This window comes from Neopsephotus bourkii, unplaced genomic scaffold (assembly GCF_033783945.1).
Source record: "Neopsephotus bourkii isolate Nb327-2 ecotype Australia unplaced genomic scaffold, CSIRO-AGI_Nbou_v1 NB_1441, whole genome shotgun sequence".
NCBI classification, from domain to species: Eukaryota; Metazoa; Chordata; class Aves; order Psittaciformes; family Psittacidae; genus Neopsephotus; species Neopsephotus bourkii.
In genome coordinates this window covers 71,371-91,448 of record NW_026901918.1, presented here as the reverse complement: position 1 = coordinate 91,448, position 20,078 = coordinate 71,371, and the positions used below count along the sequence as shown (strand labels likewise).

Below are 20,078 nucleotides of genomic sequence, written 5' to 3'. Positions count from 1 at the left end.
CTTTATTTAGTCCATGCAGTTATTGTGCAATTTCTGGTGTTTCTTCACATTTAACATCTCCAGTAAACATTGCCTCACTTATGTCTGCCTAAGTAACAATGTGAACATCTATTTCTCTTGGGTTTTCTTTTAGCAAGAGTACATTACAACACAAATGTTTTTTTCAGTACAGTTTCCACAAACATTCCCTGATGCATGGAAATGTTTCGATTAATACTTTGAAATGTAGTCAGATGACTTGCCTTTTTCTTGAATGTATTTTCTTTCTGGCTTTGATCTTTATAAAATCACGGTATCATCTATTTTATGGAACTTTCACCACTACTCAGGGCAGGAAGCCCTGGAGGAGGACTTGGCTAGTATTAAACATTTTTGAGTACTGATTGCATTGATATATAAAAAGATTGGTGAATACAGTTTTCTGTGATTGCACTGCTATGCAGCAAAAGTTCTACAAAGAATGTAATGCAAGGAAACCAAGGATTATAGCAGAAGTTTATCTATCTTCAGTTAATTCCAGTATGTGTGTGTTTATTCACACACTCATGCACATATATAAATCATTAAACTATGCTTAATAAATCATAATCTTAAGAAGTATTTTATTCTTATTTTGTTCCAGACTGTACATTATTTCAATGTTGTACTGTGTGTAGACTATTAAAAAGGCAAAGAATTAAAGCCTTTCTTCTTTGGAGGCACTGAGACTTTTACTGTTGATTTCAACTGATTCTGAATTTCAGGCTGGGTCATACTGTTGTGGAGACTTATGAGACCAATAATACACTTAAACAGAATTAATTTTATGAAACCAATTAAAGCTCACCACCATCTGGTGGATCACAAATTTGAGATGTCAAATGGAATTGGTACTAAACATTTGACTTAAGAATTCTTAACATTTTAGAAGGGTAACCCAGAATGCACACTCACCTAATGAAAGGAGGGCTTTTAAACTCAAGAGTTACGTTGGGCAGCACCCTGACTAAAGACATGAATCCTCAGCTGCAGATCCACTTCTCTGAGGAGGACTGACTCAACTGGCCCACCAATGGGACCCCATTTATACCTCAGTCGAATCTGATCTGCTGTCAAATATGATCATGTTAGTCCTCTCTGGCTGAGCGGCGATCTTACCTTAGCCCCATACAGCACCACATGTGCTTGACAAGGGCGGCCTGCGCAGGGTGGCAGTAAGTATTACAGAACTGCAGTCAGCATTACATAGCTGAAGTCATCATTATGTTATTTGAGGTCAGCATTACACAACTGAGGTCAGTCCCAGCCCACTGGCTGGAGGGCCTCAACCCCAGCTTGGGTGGGAGCATCTGCCACATGTACTCAAACAAAGCTTGTAAAGCAGAAAGCCCAAGAGGCATGGACAAAGGTGAACGCAAAGGAGTCCATCAATGTTAGAGATGACAGGCATTACTTTCTGTTTTATTTTTACTAATTATTTCTGAAATGCCCCTTTCCTAGACACTCTGTGTAGTACTATGACTCAATATAGGCCTAGCAATACTCATTGAACCAAAATCAGAGAGTAGTGTTAAGGGGGTTTAAGTCATATAGTAATAAATACCAATGAAGCTACAGGAGTTGAAGCTAATATTGTCACCAGAAAGCAAGTATAAATCCTGCCATGCTAGTCAGCTGATAGTTTAGCTAGAGATCTTCATGACCTGTTTCATCCTTCCAGTAGGAAAATCAGAAGAGGTGGATAATCCTAGAAAGATTCTCTTTTTAGAGTTTTCCCAAAAGCCTTAGGTTGCCCTTGTGCAGAATGCTAACTATGGCTTTCATTTATGCTTTTTTACCTTGTACCTCTGGAGAGGGGGAAAAATGCCTATGTTCCTCTAGCCACATCAGCATCCAGCTATCTCACCATATCTTTGGGTCTGCCAAGCACTCACTGTAAGGTCTGGAAACTAAGAACAGCTTTTGCTGTAGAATGTTTTGATTCTCCTGACCTCCACCCGGTAGAAGTAACATAAAACACAGAAATTATCTTTGTTACTAATCTGGGAGAAAGATCAGGTCTGGTTTTATGGCTGATTATAATTAGTGACAAACATATAAGCAAATAGGCAACCAAACTCCATCTGGAATGTCATTTCCAGGACTGTCCACCCACATAGGAAGGATATTATTGCCTCGGAGACTTCTTTCTGTATTTTAAGAATCTAAGTTATGACAGCAGAATTGAGTTACTGCATTTATTTTTTTCCAGATATGAGATTTAAAGTTGCTAGAAGTATACTCCCAAGTTTATTGCAAATATTTTCCATGGTTAAAATGGCATGTACCTTTCCATTTAAGAAATTGCCTTAAGTTTTGAGTTTGACTGTAGTTTTTGACAGTTGTAGGGACTCTCCATCCGTTGGATTAGTACCATATGCATAGTATGTGACATCATGTGTGCTGCACAAGTTTCTTCCCATAGGTTCTCCACTGTGCCTAAGACCTGAGTAAACCACCAATATTTGTCAGCAACAAGGTCTTTAAGTTCATTGCCAGAGCTTATGCCTGATATTTATAGTAGCATGCTCACTGCCTTTGTACGTACTTGTACCCACTGGCAAGCAGGAGCACTTCAGAAAAATTCACAGCACAGCCCCCAGACGGAGGTAGTGGTCTATCTCTGGGATGCAGGCTGCTTTTGAGTCCCTGCTGTAGTCACTGTGGGCTCCATAGTCTGTCACCATTACAAGGCTCCATATGTTTGATATTAGAAACAGGGAGGGGAGAGCAAAATTGCTGAGAGTAAAGGTTATTAGACTTGCATAATAAACAATCTTGGGAGTGAATTTAAGGCACTTAGCTTTATTGTGGAGCAATGATATGGGTATGTGTGATAAAGGATCAACAGCAGAGATAAACCTAAAGAATCCTGTGAACTCTGGTACCTGAATTTGCTTTCTTTCCGGTTTGCTTTGCATCAGAGAGCTGTCTCTCTTGACATATAAATACGGGATGACAGAGTAATATAACAGGGATATGTTAGTGAGGATTGTGTTATTTTGGTAAAAAGGATGTAATAGAATAAAATAGGGAATAATGCATGTCCTTGCACTAGGATTTAATAAGGAAAATTCTCTGTTGCCTTTGTAAATTTTACTTGTGAAGGAAAAAAGGGAGTGACAAACCTTCCATGAGGAAAAAAAAAGAGGACCATACGTATCACACATTTAATAAACATGTGTGCATTCCAACATGTTCTGAGAACTGCATTTCTTGACGGGCATGTGTTATTACCTAAAACGGAGGCTACGCAAGGGTTAACGCAGCACCCGATTCTGTCTCCGCTCTTCCCACCGCGCGGCAGGGCGAAGCGGGGCTCGGAGCCGCGAGACCGGCGGTAGCACCGGAGCCGATCGCCCGAGCAGCCGAAGGGCAGCGCGGGCGAGTACCCCCAAAACGCGCAGCGGCTTCCGAGCGGCATTCCAGCGCGGCCGCCTCGGGGTGGGGGGCAGAGATGAAACAGGCGGAACAACCAGTCGCAAGCCTTCAGCCTTGACGGTGGCGGAACCAAGCAGCGGCGGTGCAGGGCGAGCGTACCACCCGCGGTTACAGAGCGCCGAGCGGCGTGCCGGCAGGTAGCGAGCCCGGTGAGGCGCCCGGCTCCTTCCTCTCCCTTTCACAATTATCACTATTTTCTGCAAGTCAGAGCTGGGGCGCAACCCGCCGCAGGTTACCCGTATGCACTGTTCGGTAGCAGGTACGTGCCCCGGGAGCGCGGCTGCCCGCTCTTGTGCAATCGCTCCGAGACAACAAGGCTCCCGCCGGGACGGAGGGCTTGACTTTTATACCCGTACAGACACAGCCGGCTGACGCCGCGCACCACGGCACCAGCACGCAGCGACAACCCCGCCGAGCTCCGTTTTCCCCGGCAGAGCAGACGGAGGAGCTCAGCCGCACCGCTGCCGGGGAAGTAGCGCAGTAGCGCGATACCGCGGCGCTGCGGCACTGCGCCCCTACGAAGACTTGCGCGATCCGAGCACACCCCACACCCCCTGCCCGCACGCTGCCGATGGCCACTGCGCCGGTTACGTAAGTGCCGGCGCCCCCCGCGCCTCTCCCCCTACTTCGGGCCCCCCCTCGCCGCCCACCGCCCCCCGCCCCGCCGGCGGTTATGCAATCGCCAGCACACAGACCTACTGTACCACACACCGCCCCGCGCCCCGCCCCTGGGCGCTCCCATTGGCAGTTCTCCGGAAGAGCCCAGCGCTGATTGGGCTGTCGTGGCCGCCAGTCGCGGCGCGGCTGGCATGCGGGCTATGAGCGCCGCTCCGCGCAGCCCTGACCTACTAACACACATCCCTCCGCGCCGCTGCCGCACGCTCCCGCCTGGTCGCTGCGCTGCTGCCTGCACAGCATCGCATCGCATCGCATCGCATCGCATCGCATCGCATCGCATCGCATCGCATCGCATCGCACGGCACGGCACGGCACCGCACGGCACTACACCGCCTCTCGCCTCGCTCGCCCGCCCGCGGCCCGGCCCGGCCCGGCGCGGGGCGGGGGAAGCTCGGCGCCCAGCGCTGCGCTGCAGGTAGGAAGGCGCGTACGCCCGCGGAGCGGTGCATGGTATGAAGTTTGGGTGCCCGCCCGCGCTGCGGCACCCACCGTACCGCTCCTCGGCTGGGCCGGGCCGGGCCGGGCACCGCTGTTACATAATACGAGCCCAAGCCGGCTCCGGCAGCCGCCGGGCGGGGAGTGGTCGGTCTGCCGGGCGGGCCGGGTCTGCGTGCTGCCGCGGGAGTCGGAGGAGGAGTGTTGGCGCGGGAGGCAGCCCGACAGATGTCCGCCGAAGGATTCTATTGCGGAGAGGGAGGTGGTGGTCACTCCTAGCGTGCCGTACTGCCCCCCGCTCCTCCCCACAGCGAGCCGCGGGCAGCGCCGCCAGAGCCGCTGTCCTGCATTGCATAATGTGCCGGCATGGAACGGCCCGCCGCTGCGGCCGCCGTGCGGGGCGGAGGGCTGGGTGCTGCACGCCGCCCGCACCTCGCCCCGGAGCCACCGGGAGCTGCGTGCCGCCGGAGCCTACCGGCGAGAGCTCCCCCTCCTCTACCTTGTCGGGCGGTGCTGAGAGATGTCGCCCGCGGGCAAACGGGATTGACGGCAGCGGCCGGGCCCTGTCCCCACGCCGTACGGGGCCGCGCCTGCCCGGCCCTCTTGGTCGCTTCTGTCGCGGTTTTTCGGGCGCTCCGGGACCGCTCGCATAATAGTTCCTGGAAATGTTGTATTATGTAACCACAGAATTTGCTGGCAGGCTGGCTGGGAAGAGGGAGCTAATTACGCGATTTTATAATCTCCCTACAAAGAAACTAGGACAATCTCTCCCTGAAAAAAAAAAAAAAAGACCCAACTCAAAGCCCGTAACTGTAACAGATTCGGCAGAAGTGCGCTTAATAAGGGAAGTAGACAACTGGGTAAGCGGGGAGGCGAGGCGAAGCGAAGCGAGGCGCGCTCCTCGGCTGCGTGCCGGGTGCCTTAAAACGAGATTTGTGTTGGCCTATATTTAGCTCCATCGCATTTTAGCAATTGTGGCTTCATGTGCTATTTCTGGTCTTTTCTCCAGAGCTGTGCGTGTAGACGTTCCAGGCCATTTGCTCGGATTTTTAACTCCACGCCTTCAGAGACGTTTTGAGATAAGGCTGATTTTTAAGGAACGCATTTCGCCCAGACGCTGCGACATCGGTACGGGCTTTCACTTGCCGTTTCTTTAATACTAATAATAATAATAAGAAAGAGACGGCTAACTTAAAGGAAGGAAGGCGTTCAGGAGGTGTCAGCCGCGCCCAGGGGGGAGCGGTGGAGCCGTCCTTCCCATGGCCTGACCGTGGCGGGCGAGCAGGCGTCCAGGTGCCGCCGCCCCCGGGGGCAGCCGCCCGTATCTCCAGTAGGTCAGTGTGACAGAACCGGCGGCGCGGAGCGGGTAGAGCCCTCCCTGCGGAGCACTGTTCCGCGCCCTCCTTCACCTTCTCAGCCTTGCGCCTCGTGCGGTGGTCGCCGCATCCCCAGCGGCGGTTGGGAGCCGTTGGTGGCCGTTGGGGCGCGGCGGCAGCGGGCGTGCGAGCGAAGGCTGGGGGCGCTGGCGCTCCCCCTCAGCCCTTTGTTCTGGACTGGGGCGGCGGCGGGCGGGCGGGTAGATGGGGTGGGTTGGGGGGACGGCGGGTTGTTTGCGCGGGGCCGTGCTGAGGGGGGAGCGGGCCAGGCGCCATGAGCCGCCGGTCACGTAGGGGGTCGGCGGGCCGGGCCGGGCTGCCTTTGTGGCGTGCGAGGTGCGGGGCGGTGCTGCGGGGAGGACGCCGCCTCCCCGCAGCGCAGCCGCTCACCTCGCCGCGCGGACTGCCCCCTCTCTTGCCAGTGTGCCCGCTGCCTTGTCCCACCGTCGCCTGCAGGCAGGGAGCGCCAGACAGAGCCGCCTTCTCCCTCCCCCCCACACCTTTCTCCTTCCCTTTGCTGCCAGGTAGGCATGGGAGAGCCTAGCACAAACCCCTCCCGCCACCCCAGCTTCTCGTGTTTCTCCTTTTACGTAAGGAGCAACATCAACAAAAAATGGCCATTGCCCAATTCTGTTATTTTGCCAAGTCATTTAAGTATTGCAGTGGTAAAAGCCATGGCTGGACGTCCCGTACTTTGGAGTCAGCTTGTGCTCTGTCCTCGACAGCTTGAAAGTTGCTGGTGATAACTTGGCTTTCACAATGAGGTTATTTTTATTTATTTGTTTTGTGTGTATGTGACTAAAACGGCCGTTTAAGAATACAAAACCAACCTCACTGTGCTTGTGACCAAAACCTTCAGAGCCGTAGCTGACTACCCTGGCTGCTGTATCTACATTCAGTATACCTGCCATAGGTAGTAGCAGCAAAGTATTTAAAAAATGTGATATTCATGCATAAACTTTTCTGCTACTTGACTGTTGGGGTCAAGTGCAGCTTTGATCATGAAGCTGTCTTGGCGTTACTGTTGTGTCAAAAACAACTGTATCTTTTCTTCCCCCTGTCCTTGTAACTTGAATGATTTTACTCCGTTTCATTGTGTTTCCTCGTGTATATGGAACCTACTTTGAGTCATCTTTGCCCTCCTTGGTAATGAATCCAGAGCCTCATTTGAAATATTGCTATGTGCATCAGTTTTACAGAAGTTACTCAATCAAAATTTTGACTTTGATGGGAAACTTGAATGAACAAGGATTCGCCTTTTGGCCCAAAAACCTGATTTAAACCAAGAAGCTCAAGGATTACCAAATAAAGATCCTTAATGTCATTGGCATAGCAGTTATTGTTGTAAGAGTTCTCACGTTACAGATGTGTTTGGCTGTTGAAATACAATGCACTTTAGAATGATCTGCCTCTACTTGAAATTTTTATTTATATTTTTAACGAATTCTCCACAGGATTCTTAACTAGCTTTTAAAATACTCAGCTTCCTGGATTTGACCTCAAAGGCTGGAGTGTTCCCCTTGATTTTTTTGTTTGGTGTTCAGTTATTTTTGTTGTTTTTGTGTGTGTTTGTGGTTGGTTTGGTGTTTCGTTTTGTTTTTGGTTTTGTTTTTTTTTTTAGGTTTTTTGGTTATGGGTTTTGTTGTTTTGGTTTTATAAATATATATGTGTATATATATTTACAAAAACTGACCTGAATGATGTCAAAAAGCTTAGCCTTCCCCATAAATTATAAGTACTTACATGACCTCTTCACAGCTTATCTCATCCTAAGAAGGGAGAGTATTTGCCATGCTTTGGCTAAAATTTATAGGCTGTACATACATACCTTTTTTATGTTGCAGTGAAGTCTAAACAGTCTGAGAAGTGTATCAATACCATGCTGCTTTTTTCAATCCTTTATCTTGAAAGAAAACTCTAAAATAAACCTTTAGGTCATTTTTAATTGACTTATTTTAACAAATAGTTATGCAAACTATCCTTATGCAATAGTTTTTTTCCAGACAGCAATCGTGCTGCTGTTATAACATCACTATGATGCAATAATATGAACAATAAAATCCTCTGTTTGAGTCTTATTACACACTGTTAAGCAATGTATCTGACTCATCAGCTTAATTGACTCTTCTAGGTGACCTTGTCATGATCATTACAGCCAGTTACGAGATATAAATGTGCTTAGGATATGTAATAGGAAAAAAATGCAAATAGATGGCCAATTTCTACAGTCTGTTCTAAAAGAAAACGTCAGCTGATTTCCATTTTACAGTATTTTACAGTGTTTGAAAATAAATAAAAAAAACCCCACAAACCTGTTGTGGGTTTTGTGTGGTGGTTTTTTTTGTTTGCTTGTTTTGTTTTTGTGTTTTTTTAACAAGTTATATGTAACTTTCTAATACTGATGCTAAATATGACTGTCAAAAAATAAAATTGTGCAAGCAAGGGCATACTTGGACTAGGCTGAAAATATGATAGAAGCAATACTCTAAAACTTTTTGTATTAAAAGGTAAATCTGAAATCAATTATTACTAAAACCTCCTTAGATAGCCTGTTTTGTTTTTTTTTTCCGGAATTTGCGTATTGAATTGATCCATGTCCAAATTAGCATACCGAGAGACTGAATCTGGTGACAGACATTACACAAATCTGTATTCCATCAGAAAGGGTGCTTATTTGAGACAGGGTTTTTTTTCCCCCCTTTTTTGGCTTGCTCCGTCTTGGTGTAATTTTCAGTCTGTCACAAAGTATTTGAGTAATTAACTGTTTTTTATGATGCAGTGGTGGCAGCACAGCAGTTGGCAGTACAGGTGCCAGAGCTGCAAGATCTCCTCTTACAAAGGGATCACAGCCCAATAAAGAAAATGATGCTCAGCATGGGCAGTGGTCTTCCAGCCTGGACCATCCCACAGAGTTGGAGTACTAATGACTGCTCTTTCTCTGTTCCATTTCTTGTGAGTGGTAGATTACAACATTTTACAGGAGATGCTTGGTTTACATATTTGTATCTAAGTTGTTATATAACAAGGTGCATGTTTAGGGCATCATCTGGGATTAATTGACATAATTCTGCTGTCTTTAAATAGCACTATATAAATTTAGGTCAGCTGAAGGTCTGGTCCATGCTTGGCATTTTAAGAACATAGTTCAGTAATAGAAAGCCATTTGTTGTCAGAATAATTAATATTTGATTATGGTGGTGTGTTTTGTTTTTTATTGGGTTTTGTTGTTTTTTGCTTGTGGGTTTTGTTGGGTTTTTTTTATAGCTCTTAACTAGAGGAATTGAGATCATATTTCCGGAATGTTGTTACTATTAAGTTACAGCTTTTCCAGGTCTAGTTTTTTCTTGCTGTCAAATAGCTATCAAAATGACGGGATGCATACTGTTATATAGTACCGTAACTTCAGTAACTGTTGCTTCTATTAGGGTTTTACTAAAAACACTGGCAAGTTATGTGATAATCAAAGTGGCATGATTTATGTACACATACTACTTACGTATCTATCATGAAATATTTACACAAGTTCTGTATACATTTTCTTCTCAGTTTTAAAGTTTTTCATGGCACTTTGAATAACATTCTTTAGCTTTTGTTTTCCGTCCCTTAAATCAGAGCAGTAACCTGTTTTGGAAAAATTGAACAGATCTGATGGTATCATGTTGTCTTCCTAAGGGAATGGCAGAAAATATAGGTCAGATTTGCACCTATTAAGCTCAACTGACCTTTTTGAGCAGTAGCTACCTTTAACATGTTTTGCTCTTTCCAAATAATAATTTTATTTGCATAATTTGTGTAATTTACCTTTGGGAAGCAGGCTGTACTTTAATGCGTTATTTGTAGTTATTAAGATAAACAGTGACTTAAGTAATTTTCCTAACAGTGAAAGCCTTTTGTAAAAATTGCACGTGTCATCATATTTCTGGGTGCAGTTTGGAGATACATAATATGAAGGTTCAATAATGTTCTAAGTTCCATGACAGACTTACTGATTTTTCTATGTATTTTAAATAGATTTTATTTGTTGTAATAAATCATTTTTTTTATATTCCCAATGGACTATATTGTGTAGACATCTCCCATTTTTTTCTTTCAGTAAGATGATCAGCATTTTAGCAAAAATGGGTCATCTTGTGCAAAGCTATCATCATCAGTGTTCCACTGACCTAATTACACGTTGATCCTGAAACTCTCAGCACTTAAGGTGCCCATGAAGTTGTTAGAAAAGGGAACTGTGTACGGGATCAATAATTCTGTGTTGCTCCATGCTGCTGTGGATTCAGGTCTCTACCAGTGCAACTATGTAATAGCAGTAAATGGTGGTCACATTTGTATCGTGAATGCTTTTACCCTTTCTGACTGTGGATAACCTGTCCATCATGGCGTAAAATGCAGTCACCTGTTTTTTTTTCCCCAGAAAATTGCAACTTTATTTGCTCTGCATTACCTAGACACTCTTGCCTGCAAATCCATCTTAGGGATAATGTCACTTCCAGTGGAGCCAGTATTAAGGCTTTTCTTCAACAGGAATGTAATTTTGCTACTGTGTTAGATAAAAAGGCAAGAAAAAGTATATGGAAGGATGTTGGTGGAGGGTAGAGTGGGGCAATATCCTCTTTGGATTATGACAGACTTCAGGGGTGCAGGATTTCTGTGAAAAGCAGTAGAGGTAGAGCAACTCCACAGTATTTTCCAGTATTTCAGCAGTGTTGAGGCAGGCTGTATACTCACCACCTGAGTTTAAACTCAGCCTCCTGTCCTGTGTGCTCAATGAGGATATTTTTTTGTACCTTATAAAAGTCTTGAGGTAGATAGCAATTGTTTCTGAAACACTTTGATGATAAAGTGCTAACTATATGTTTCAGGTTTTTAAGTTTTGGAATGCAAACTGGTAATTCTGGTATTTATGGACAGGTTAGGCAGCAGCTCTTCTGGTATGTGACAGGTTTTCAAAATAAATAACCTATGACAGAATGGTAGCAGTAATATAGTTAATGAGACTTACGCAAAACGTGAAGGCAACAACTAAAAATATGCACAGACATACCAGTACAATCTTTTACTGCTTTTTCTGCAGTTTGACATATAGTTGTGGTGGTGACAGAGGCGTGGTTCTTCTCTGAAAGCGGAAGTTGTACTTGGCCATTATTTTCTTCCATTTTTGAAGAACTAAGAGAAATTTTTGAACACATGGTGATGCAAAAGTGAATTGTGTTTGGGCGTCCAACTGCTAGAAATTTTATTTCATTTAGTTTCATGGGGTTACTATCCAAACGTTAGAGCAATAGAATTAAACAATTAGCCATCTAATTCTAGGATATGTTTGAAAAATTAAGTACAAAAAATAATACACAGTTACTCTTTGGGAAAGCACACACATGTGGGGAGGCCCATGGGCATTGTCTAAAGCGAAATGTCTTATGTAATTAAATTACACAGAAGAGAGAGAGAAAAGATTGTGGCCATGTCCTTCAACCCTTTGAAACATTTCAGTTCTTACAGTGTGAATATGCAAATCCCCAGCATCAGATCCTTAATGTACAATTTTGACACAATCAGATCACTGAAGTACGAAGTCCATGGATAAATAAACTTGTCATGGTTTCTGCTTTTGTAATTTCTTGCTTCAGTAGTGTGAGTTCTATACAACAGCCTCATTAATACTTGGATGTAGGATTGTATCTTGCTTCAGTTGAAGCCAATGGCAAAATTACTGTGAGAGCAAGACTGGGTCTGTAATTAAGTTAATAGGGTCGAGTGTTATTACATTGTTGAATTGGCACTCAATGCCATTAACATCAACCAAACAAAAAAAATAAAAATCTAACAGTGACTAATGTAAGGCAGTGTTAAATGTTGGGTTTAAAACACTTTATGAGGAAGTGATAAAGCAATTGAAAAATTAATCATAAGGGAAAATACTGGAATTTGAAATATAGTCAGAGGAATCATTGTAGTTCATTAATTTATGTGTAAATACTGATGTTTTCCAGTGGAATTATAAAATGTGAATGAACTGAAATGGCTGGTTTCATTGAAGGCGTTTTGCCATTGTCATCAGATGGAATTTAATTTGTTTACAGACTCAGCACTGGGCTGATCCACATGGAGAAGTATTAATAAACAAGAGCTTTGACTCCTGCTTGTAAAGAAACAATTCCAGTTACCATGATAAATGTGCTCAGGGAAGATGTAGAAAGAGCTGAAGATTTATTGATGTTTTGTTAGTTCACTAAAGTAATGGTTAGAATTAACTAAATAAATAACAGACCAGTAAGACTATGTCAGTAGGTTACACATATGTCTTGACTGCCTTACTGATAGCCTATGGCAGAGAGCAAAGTTGAATACTGCATGTGAAAACATGGTCAGTTTGACACACACCGGTATTTGCTGTAGACTGGCATGCTACTTATGTTCTGTCTCTTTGTGCCAGGAACAATGTGTACAGGAGGGAAGTGGGCTAAACCAGGAGTTATCAGTGCTACAGCGAGCAGATTGGATGCTGGGACAGCCCATGCTGCTGTCCCAGTGTTGAAGTCCTGTAGAACAAGGGACTTAAGCCCTGCAGGCTGTTGTGGTGTTAAGTGCAGCTCTGTGCCAGTGTTGGGCTGCAGATTATCTGTGGGCATGCAGTTGAGTTTTTACTGGTCCATAGACAGACATACTGATGAACTATGCCAGTAGTCTACATTCATTTTTGGGGAGGGGGTGAGGGGACACAATGACCTAAAAAAATGCAATAACTTTTTTTCTGATTATTATTAGTATTAGTAGTATTTTTCCTAGATTGCGGAGTTGGACAGACACCAAAGTAGGATCATTTTGACCTTGAGACCATACAGAGAGACACAAAACCGTATTTGTATCCTGATATGGTCTTGTTCAAGACTAAAGATACTCTTTCAATATTGTCAAAATGAAGATCGGAATATAAGAGGGAAAAAAAGTTGTATTCAAACACTGTGGGTATAATTTCATTCTTCCAAAAAAAAGCACAGCTCCTACATTTGTAAGTACTTAGCTGCTGCTGTTTCAAGTAAGTGTAGATGTTCCAGGGTACATGGCAGATAAATATATAGAAAGTAATGATGTATGCCTATTAGTATCCCATTTCTAAGAGAATCAATACTATTATTTGGATTTGAGCATAGTTCTGTAGTACTGCACAACACAGCAAGATCTCTATATTGATAAGGCCCTAAAATTTACACAAAAGCTGGTTTGAACCCTTTTGAATTCAGTGAGAGTTGGCTGAGATGCATACTATGGGACAAGTAATGATTTCATGGGTATTTGGTACATGTTATACTGCTTCCTGCTGTGTGCCATAGAAGGTGTATGGATTTCCTCAGAAATGCAGTTGTTAAATGATAAAAGTGAATACAGTGATTGCAGTGTATCAATACAATTACAGACCTATAGCTGTGCATTACCAATGCTACAGGATAATGAAATTAAATCCTAGTATTTTTCTTCTTTTAATGTAAAATTATTTTGCAGAGGCTGAATATTCCAGAAATGCCTCAAAAATTCAGGTGGCTTTGTCTTTCTTTTTTTTTTTTAATTACGTGTTCAACAATAACTCTTTTTTTAAATGTATTGGGTTTTGCTGGATTTAAACTGGTATGCATATTAGTTAAATCATTGGTTACATGGAGCAATGAAATGGACAAAATGGGTATACAGCTTCTTCAGCAAATCACATTATACTGAATGTTTGGACAAACAGATGTTGCTTTGTTGTGGGGCTTATTTTTGTTTTTAAACCTGATCCAGCTCCTATTTAACTTGCCAGAAAACTCCTTTTGACTACAGTTTGAGGTTTGGAGCGGGATCTAACTCTGTAATTGCCTGTACATTAGAGATACATTTCTTCTCTACAAACATGCTGCTTTTGCACTAAAATGTTAGATACTGTCTTTGGTGTGGCTGACTGCTAACTCTATTTTCCATTAAGGCTGTATTATCGAAGGCAGATAGTTACATGTCAGTAATTAACCACGGATTTTAGGAAATTTTGCCTAGCTGTTCTATTAAATGTGTTAATTTTTCATGACAGAAGAGTTGGCATGGTTTGATGGAACAGAACCCAGCTTGAAACCCGAGTCTTTATGACCATGCTTAATTGTTATTACATCATTCCTTTTTACCTTCTGGAAAAGACAAGAGAAACTGGCAGAATACAATTCATTAATTCTTTTATAACTTTCCTGACTGATAATGTTAAAATTAGTTTCATTAGTCATTGTGAAGACATTCCCAATAAATACAGACATTAATCTGAAGTGGCAGATTTTTTTTTTTTTTGTTACAGAACAAGAATTATTGCTGACTCGATAGTCAGTTCTATAAAAGTGCTTGGCATACTACATTTACCAGGAACATGACAGACTGTGGAAAAATAAGATATTCGGAAGCTGTATCTCAGATCAAGACCAAACGATCCTATGAGAATAAACTGTTTTTACACTAAGAGAAACTAAATAAAACATAGGGAAATTTGAATGCTAGGTTCAAATTTAATGTTTAAAATACTTGAAGCTAAAGGGTAAGCTGGTTTTCTCTTGTTAATGATACAATTTTTAGAGTAAATTTCTACTTTAATGCATACACTTTTCTAAAGGTGCATATGCCTCGATGGTATTAAATTTCACTTTGATGTAATAAGGCTATTTTTCAAAGGCAGGTTATTAAATGTTACTTCTGTTACGTATTCTTCAATCCTGATTTTAAAGTTTTCTTTTTAATAGACAATATTTTTAATAGATATTTTTCCCAAATGATGTGTATTTGCTAGTTTGAATGATATGGTTGATCAGTAAGGCATTTTAAAATTCCAAGTGTGTGTGTTTATAAACATAAGGGAGTGGAGCATGTCCCTTATGAGGAAAGACTGAGGGAGCTGGGTCTCTATAGTTTGGAGAAGAGGAGACTGAGGGGTGACCTTATTAGTGTATATAAATATATAAAGGGGGAGTGTCACAAGGATGGAGCCAGGCTCTACTCAGTGGCAAACAATGATAGGACAAGGGGCAATGGGTACAAACTAGAACACAAGTGGTTCCACTTAAACTTGAGAAGAAACTTCTTCTCAGTGAGGGTGACGGAACACTGGAACAGTCTGCCCAGGGAGGGTGTGGAGTCTCCTTCTCTGGAGACATTCAAAACCCACCTGGACACGTTCCTGTGTAACCTTATCTAGGTGTTGCTGCTCCGGCAGGGGGATTGGACTAGATGATCTTTTGAGGTCCCTTCCAATCTCTTAACATACTGGGATATGTGTATGCAGATATATGTATATATTAATAGGATTCAAAAACAGTAATTAAATTCTTATAGCTTTAATGGATAGTGGTGTTATTTTAAGACAATAGAGAGCACTTCAGCTTCTATAAATCAGCTTACGTTATTTTTAATCCAGGAAGGACCCAAATAAATAGCATTTCTAAGTCATACACCACAGCTGTTTTCAGAAGAGATGCTTTAATGTGGAAGAACAAGATACTTTCCAGTGCTGCTCACTAACGTGCGTGGTGTCCTTCAGTGTTAACTGCTGGAGATTTAGATTGGCCAGTGGTATTATGGAAAGTTCTGTGACAACTGTCAGATCAAAACTCAAATATTTTTTACTTGAGTTTTCCTTGGATCATGTTGCATTTGTTTTGTTTGTTTTGGAAGCAGATCTGCTACCTAGGTATCATAAAGCTTAGAGTATTGGTTGGTTGAGTGTTGAGCGGTTTAATATACCAAATGCTAGTCTGAGATTTTTATTGAACTCTGCTATTGCATGACCTGAACCTGCAATTCCTAAATTGTAATTAAATTCTCTATTTGTTCCAGGTTTTTAAGAAGATCCCCATTGGATCTCCTACGAGAACTGGTTCCTAGATACTTCTGTTTGAGAACATGAAAATAACAGAAGAATGTGTGTGGATTTAAAATTACTGTATTTATCAAGTTGTGGAGTGAGAAGTAACGGGGAAATAGCTTGCTGTGTTGCTTTTTGTAGATCTACTACAAATTGTTTCTGATGCAGCTGAGAAAAATGCAGACCCTTAAAAAGGAACATGGACCTGTTGACACAAGTAGCAATGTGGACAAAATCATAGTACTTAAGTCTTCTTTATCAGAAGTGTCTGAAGAATTGTCTACAAATGAAGATATACTACTTACAGAAGCAAGTAGTGGAAAAAGTAAATCTTCAGCTTGCCGGAGGAAGCGAGAATTCATTCCAGATGAAAAGAAAGATGCTATGTATTGGGAGAAAAGGCGGAAAAACAATGAAGCTGCCAAAAGATCTCGTGAAAAACGACGGCTGAATGACCTTGTCTTAGAGAACAAACTAATTGCACTGGGAGAGGAGAATGCCACTTTGAAAGCAGAGCTGCTTTCATTGAAGCTGAAGTTTGGTTTAATTAGTTCTGCAGCCTATGCCCAAGAGATACAGAAACTCAGTAGCTCAACAACTGTGTATTTCCAAGACTATCAGAGTTCCAAATCAAATATCAACTCATTTGTAGATGAGCACGAACCATCTATAGTTGGTAGCAGTTGTATTTCTGTCATTAAACATTCTCCTCAAAGCTCAATATCCGATGTGTCTGAAATATCATCCGTAGAGCGTACTCAACCAAGTCGTATACAAAGCAACTGCAGAAGTCCCGAAAATAAATTCCAGATTATAAAACAGGAGCCCATGGAATTAGAGAGAGAGCCAAGAGAGGATAGAGGTTCATACAAAGCATCCATATATCCAAGCTACATGGGAGCTACCTTTAACATGTACTCACATTCTCCTCCGCTCCTGCAAGTTAACAGGTCCTCCAGTAACTCCCCCAGAACATCTGAAACTGATGATGGTGTAGTTGGAAAGTCATCCGATGGAGAAGACGAGCAACAAGTTCCTAAGGGTCCAATCCATTCCCCAGTTGAACATAAAAATGGTCATGCAACAGTTAAAGTTCCAGAAGTGAATTCTTCAGCTTTGCCTCACAAGCTTCGAATTAAAGCCAAAGCCATGCAAGTTAAAGTGGAAGCAATGGATAATGACTATGATACAACACGAAAGTTATCATCCCCCATTGACATGTCCTCAAAACGACATTTTGAGCTTGAAAAACATGGTGCACAAAACTTGGTGCATTCTTCTCACACTCCCTTCTCAGTTCAGGTGACTAACATCCAAGACTGGTCACTTAAACCAGAACTCTGGCATCAGAAGGAACTCAATGTAAAAATTCAGAGTGGTTGCAAAACTGGAGTTGTTGAAATAAAAGACAATATCTACAACGTCTCTGAGTCAGAGAACCTGTATTTGAAGCAGGGCATAGCCAGTTTATCTGCAGAGGTTGCTTCGCTTAAAAGACTTATAACAACGCAACAAATCTCTGCATCAGACTCTGGTTAAGTTACTACTGAATAAAGGCTTACTGTTTTAAAGGATGTCATTTGCAGTAGATCAAAATGTTTTGTATTATGCTGAATTTTCACTGGACTTGTGATGTCATTTCACTGTAATGTTCACATAAGGTCTGATTGGTGTCTTTTTGTGCGCAAGTTATTAAGACTAGGTTGTGTTACAATCACTATGCCTTGTGTATAGTCAAGTAGCCTGTACAAAGGCTGTATGTAGTGAGCTTTATTTTTCTTTTGTTCTTCTACTATAAAGCGTGCAAGTTGCCAGTTACAATAAAATATTGGTGACAAACACAGAACATCTACTCCAGCTCAGTTGATTTTATGAACATGTAAATAAATTGTTAATTAAAAACTGGCTTTTTCGTACACTGTGCTCAACTTCACTTACGTGATTGGTTTTTACAGCCTAACAACCAAATTGCAATTTATGTGTGTAATCCTTCTGGCCACCTTTTTCCTTAACACATTTTTTTTAGAACAGAATAGAAATAAAGTGAATATTTATAAATAAGACAGTACCAATTTATAGCCTTAGCCTTCTTTAACTTATTTATTAGTAAAAGTTAACCAAAAACCACACAAATTCAAACCCAGTAACTGGGTCAGTTTTGGTTGAGACAGTATTGAGTTTCCTTAATGGTTTATGGTGACCAGCCATTTTTCAATATTGCAACTTGGTGTTTTAGGTGATATTAGTTAAGTTGGATAAGTGTATCTACAAGTTTTCAGAGCCTTGCAGTGGCAGAATTGGGCACTGCCATCTCTGTCAAGGGGTGGCCAGTGTGCACAAGTGGTGCAGGCAGAGGAGGAAGTACAGGCAGCAGCCATGCAGGAGAGCCTGTGCCTTTTGCATGCATGGTTTTTTCCAGCGCAGATGGTGGACTGCCTGCAGGAAACAAGTGAGGCTACTTCAGCTGTGAACCCTGAGCTCAGCTAGACAAGTGCAAGGGCAGGAGCAGTAGCAGAGAGAGAGGAGATCTTCCGCAATCTTAGTTTCCAGTGTAGGGTATAATGCAGTGACACAAGCATGAAGTTAAGTATTGCCATCAGTTTGGCCTTGGTTTCAATGGCTTAGTTATCTGAACTGGAATACCCTGGCTTGTTATGAGGCGTTTTGTGAGAGCTTACATGTATAATAGAGATTACCTGAAGAGCTGCACAACTGAGGTAGGACCAGCCCCTTACAAATAATGCAGATGGTAAGTTCTTCACTGGATGACTAGACAGGGCTGTGCTGCTCTTGGTGTTTGAGAAGAGCCATGGAACCATGGAGAGTAGCATTGCATCGCACATCTGTCCTTGGTGTGGCTTACCAAAGTCTTTCATTTTAAACTTAAGAATAATTTATAAATAGAGCATATACTTGGCAGAGGTTCTTTTCATGCTAATCCCCTTTCTGTTAACATACTAATACATCAGACTAACTCATAAGCTTTTTCCAAAAAGGCTTTTTATTAATGAATGGAACCTTTCCATGGACTTGAAATGCTAAGAAAGAAAACAACATATAGGTATTGTTTTTTAAATTCATACTTGACTTGAGAGGAAGTTTGTCAATTCTTTGGGGATATGAAGAGGAGTCCGAGTCACTCCCAGTAGCTCTGAAGCTTGGTCCAGCAGTCAAGGCAACGGCAAGCCTCCCTGACGTGAGCAAGGCCAGGATCTGATCCTGCACCTTTTCAGTAGCTGATGGTGATGCACAGCCCTGTTTGGGAGGACCTTGGCACAGAAACCACTGGTACTTTCTGAGCTTTTTTGAGCCCGTCAACTGCTGTGCTGTATTTGTGGCATTCAGAGTTAATAAACTGTTATTCTTTTTTTCATGCCTTAATAATACGATAGATCCCATATCTGGGCTCTGTATGTATTTGGTAATTAATACAGATGACATTTCAATGTTACTGAAAATAAGCTCAGGATTATTGCATGAAATGTAAAAATTTGCATTGAATGATGGGGATATGAAACATGAGGCAGTGATTGCTACTGTCTCCTTGCTTGCTAAGTATCTTCTCTAAGCAACAATAAAATTCTTTAAATATTTTGCATATTATTTATCACATGTAATGTGTTCAAGGAGAGGACTTAAAACTCTCAGTGTTGCCATCTGTGTAAGCGTAGATCTGTTGGGTTTTTTTCCATTTCTTGTTCGAGTTGTTTGTCATAATGGAAGAATGTTGTCCTCTTTCTAGCTCATTATATATTTTGTGTATCTGTTTTGTGCAATTAATACTTAACAGTAATGATGTAGTTAATTTGTTGAAGGATGTCATTGCAAGAAAGTTATAGCATGGAGCTTAGGAGCACAATCAGATGTTATTTATACTCCCTTTATACCTTAGTGTTATGCTTCATTTGAAGAAAGAAATAAATAATTTGTCTTTTGTTCAAAACCAGATGTAATGAAACATGTTTTTGTGTTATGCTCATCATCCTAATCCAACACGAGGTGTTAGCTACAGTTAATGACAAATCTCCCTGTGCTGAAGTTACTGTTTCTGCAGCTAATAGTTGGTGTATCTTCCACAGATGATGTGAAGTGGCACAATGTGGGAGTGTGGGTGGTAGATGCCAAGCCCCATTCCTGGCTGCAGTTGCAAACTGGCCAGATGATACTCTCAGCTGCAGTAAATGCAGTGTTGGTAGCCTGCTCACCCAGAGACCCTGGCCCTCCTCACCCTGGCTTCAGGGTATGGTACTCCTCTAGTTGGA

General features: G+C 42.3%; 1 protein-coding gene across 3 annotated transcripts; it reads left to right on the top strand.

The window, feature by feature from the left end:
- Nucleotides 1–4,490: 4,490 nt before the first annotated feature.
- On the top strand, nucleotides 4,491–19,762 carry NFIL3 (nuclear factor, interleukin 3 regulated). Of its 3 annotated transcripts, XM_061368677.1 has the most exons (3): nucleotides 4,865–5,432; nucleotides 5,582–5,700; nucleotides 15,789–19,762. In XM_061368677.1, the coding sequence occupies exon 3, from the start codon at nucleotides 15,979–15,981 to the stop codon at nucleotides 17,353–17,355; it is 1,377 nt and encodes a 458-aa protein (XP_061224661.1). In that variant the 5' UTR covers nucleotides 4,865–5,432; nucleotides 5,582–5,700; nucleotides 15,789–15,978; the 3' UTR covers nucleotides 17,356–19,762. The 3 variants fall into 3 exon arrangements, with proteins under 3 accessions (XP_061224662.1, XP_061224661.1, XP_061224663.1); XM_061368678.1 differs by lacking the exons at nucleotides 4,865–5,432; nucleotides 5,582–5,700 and adding an exon at nucleotides 4,491–4,552; XM_061368679.1 differs by lacking the exons at nucleotides 4,865–5,432; nucleotides 5,582–5,700 and adding an exon at nucleotides 6,527–6,712.
- The last annotated feature ends 316 nt before the right edge of the window (nucleotides 19,763–20,078 follow it).

What these genes read in the sequence shown, in the direction of transcription:
- NFIL3 (XM_061368678.1), top strand. Translation starts at nt 15,979, where the DNA reads ATGCAGCTGAGAAAAATGCAGACCCTTAAAAAGGAACATGGACCTGTT.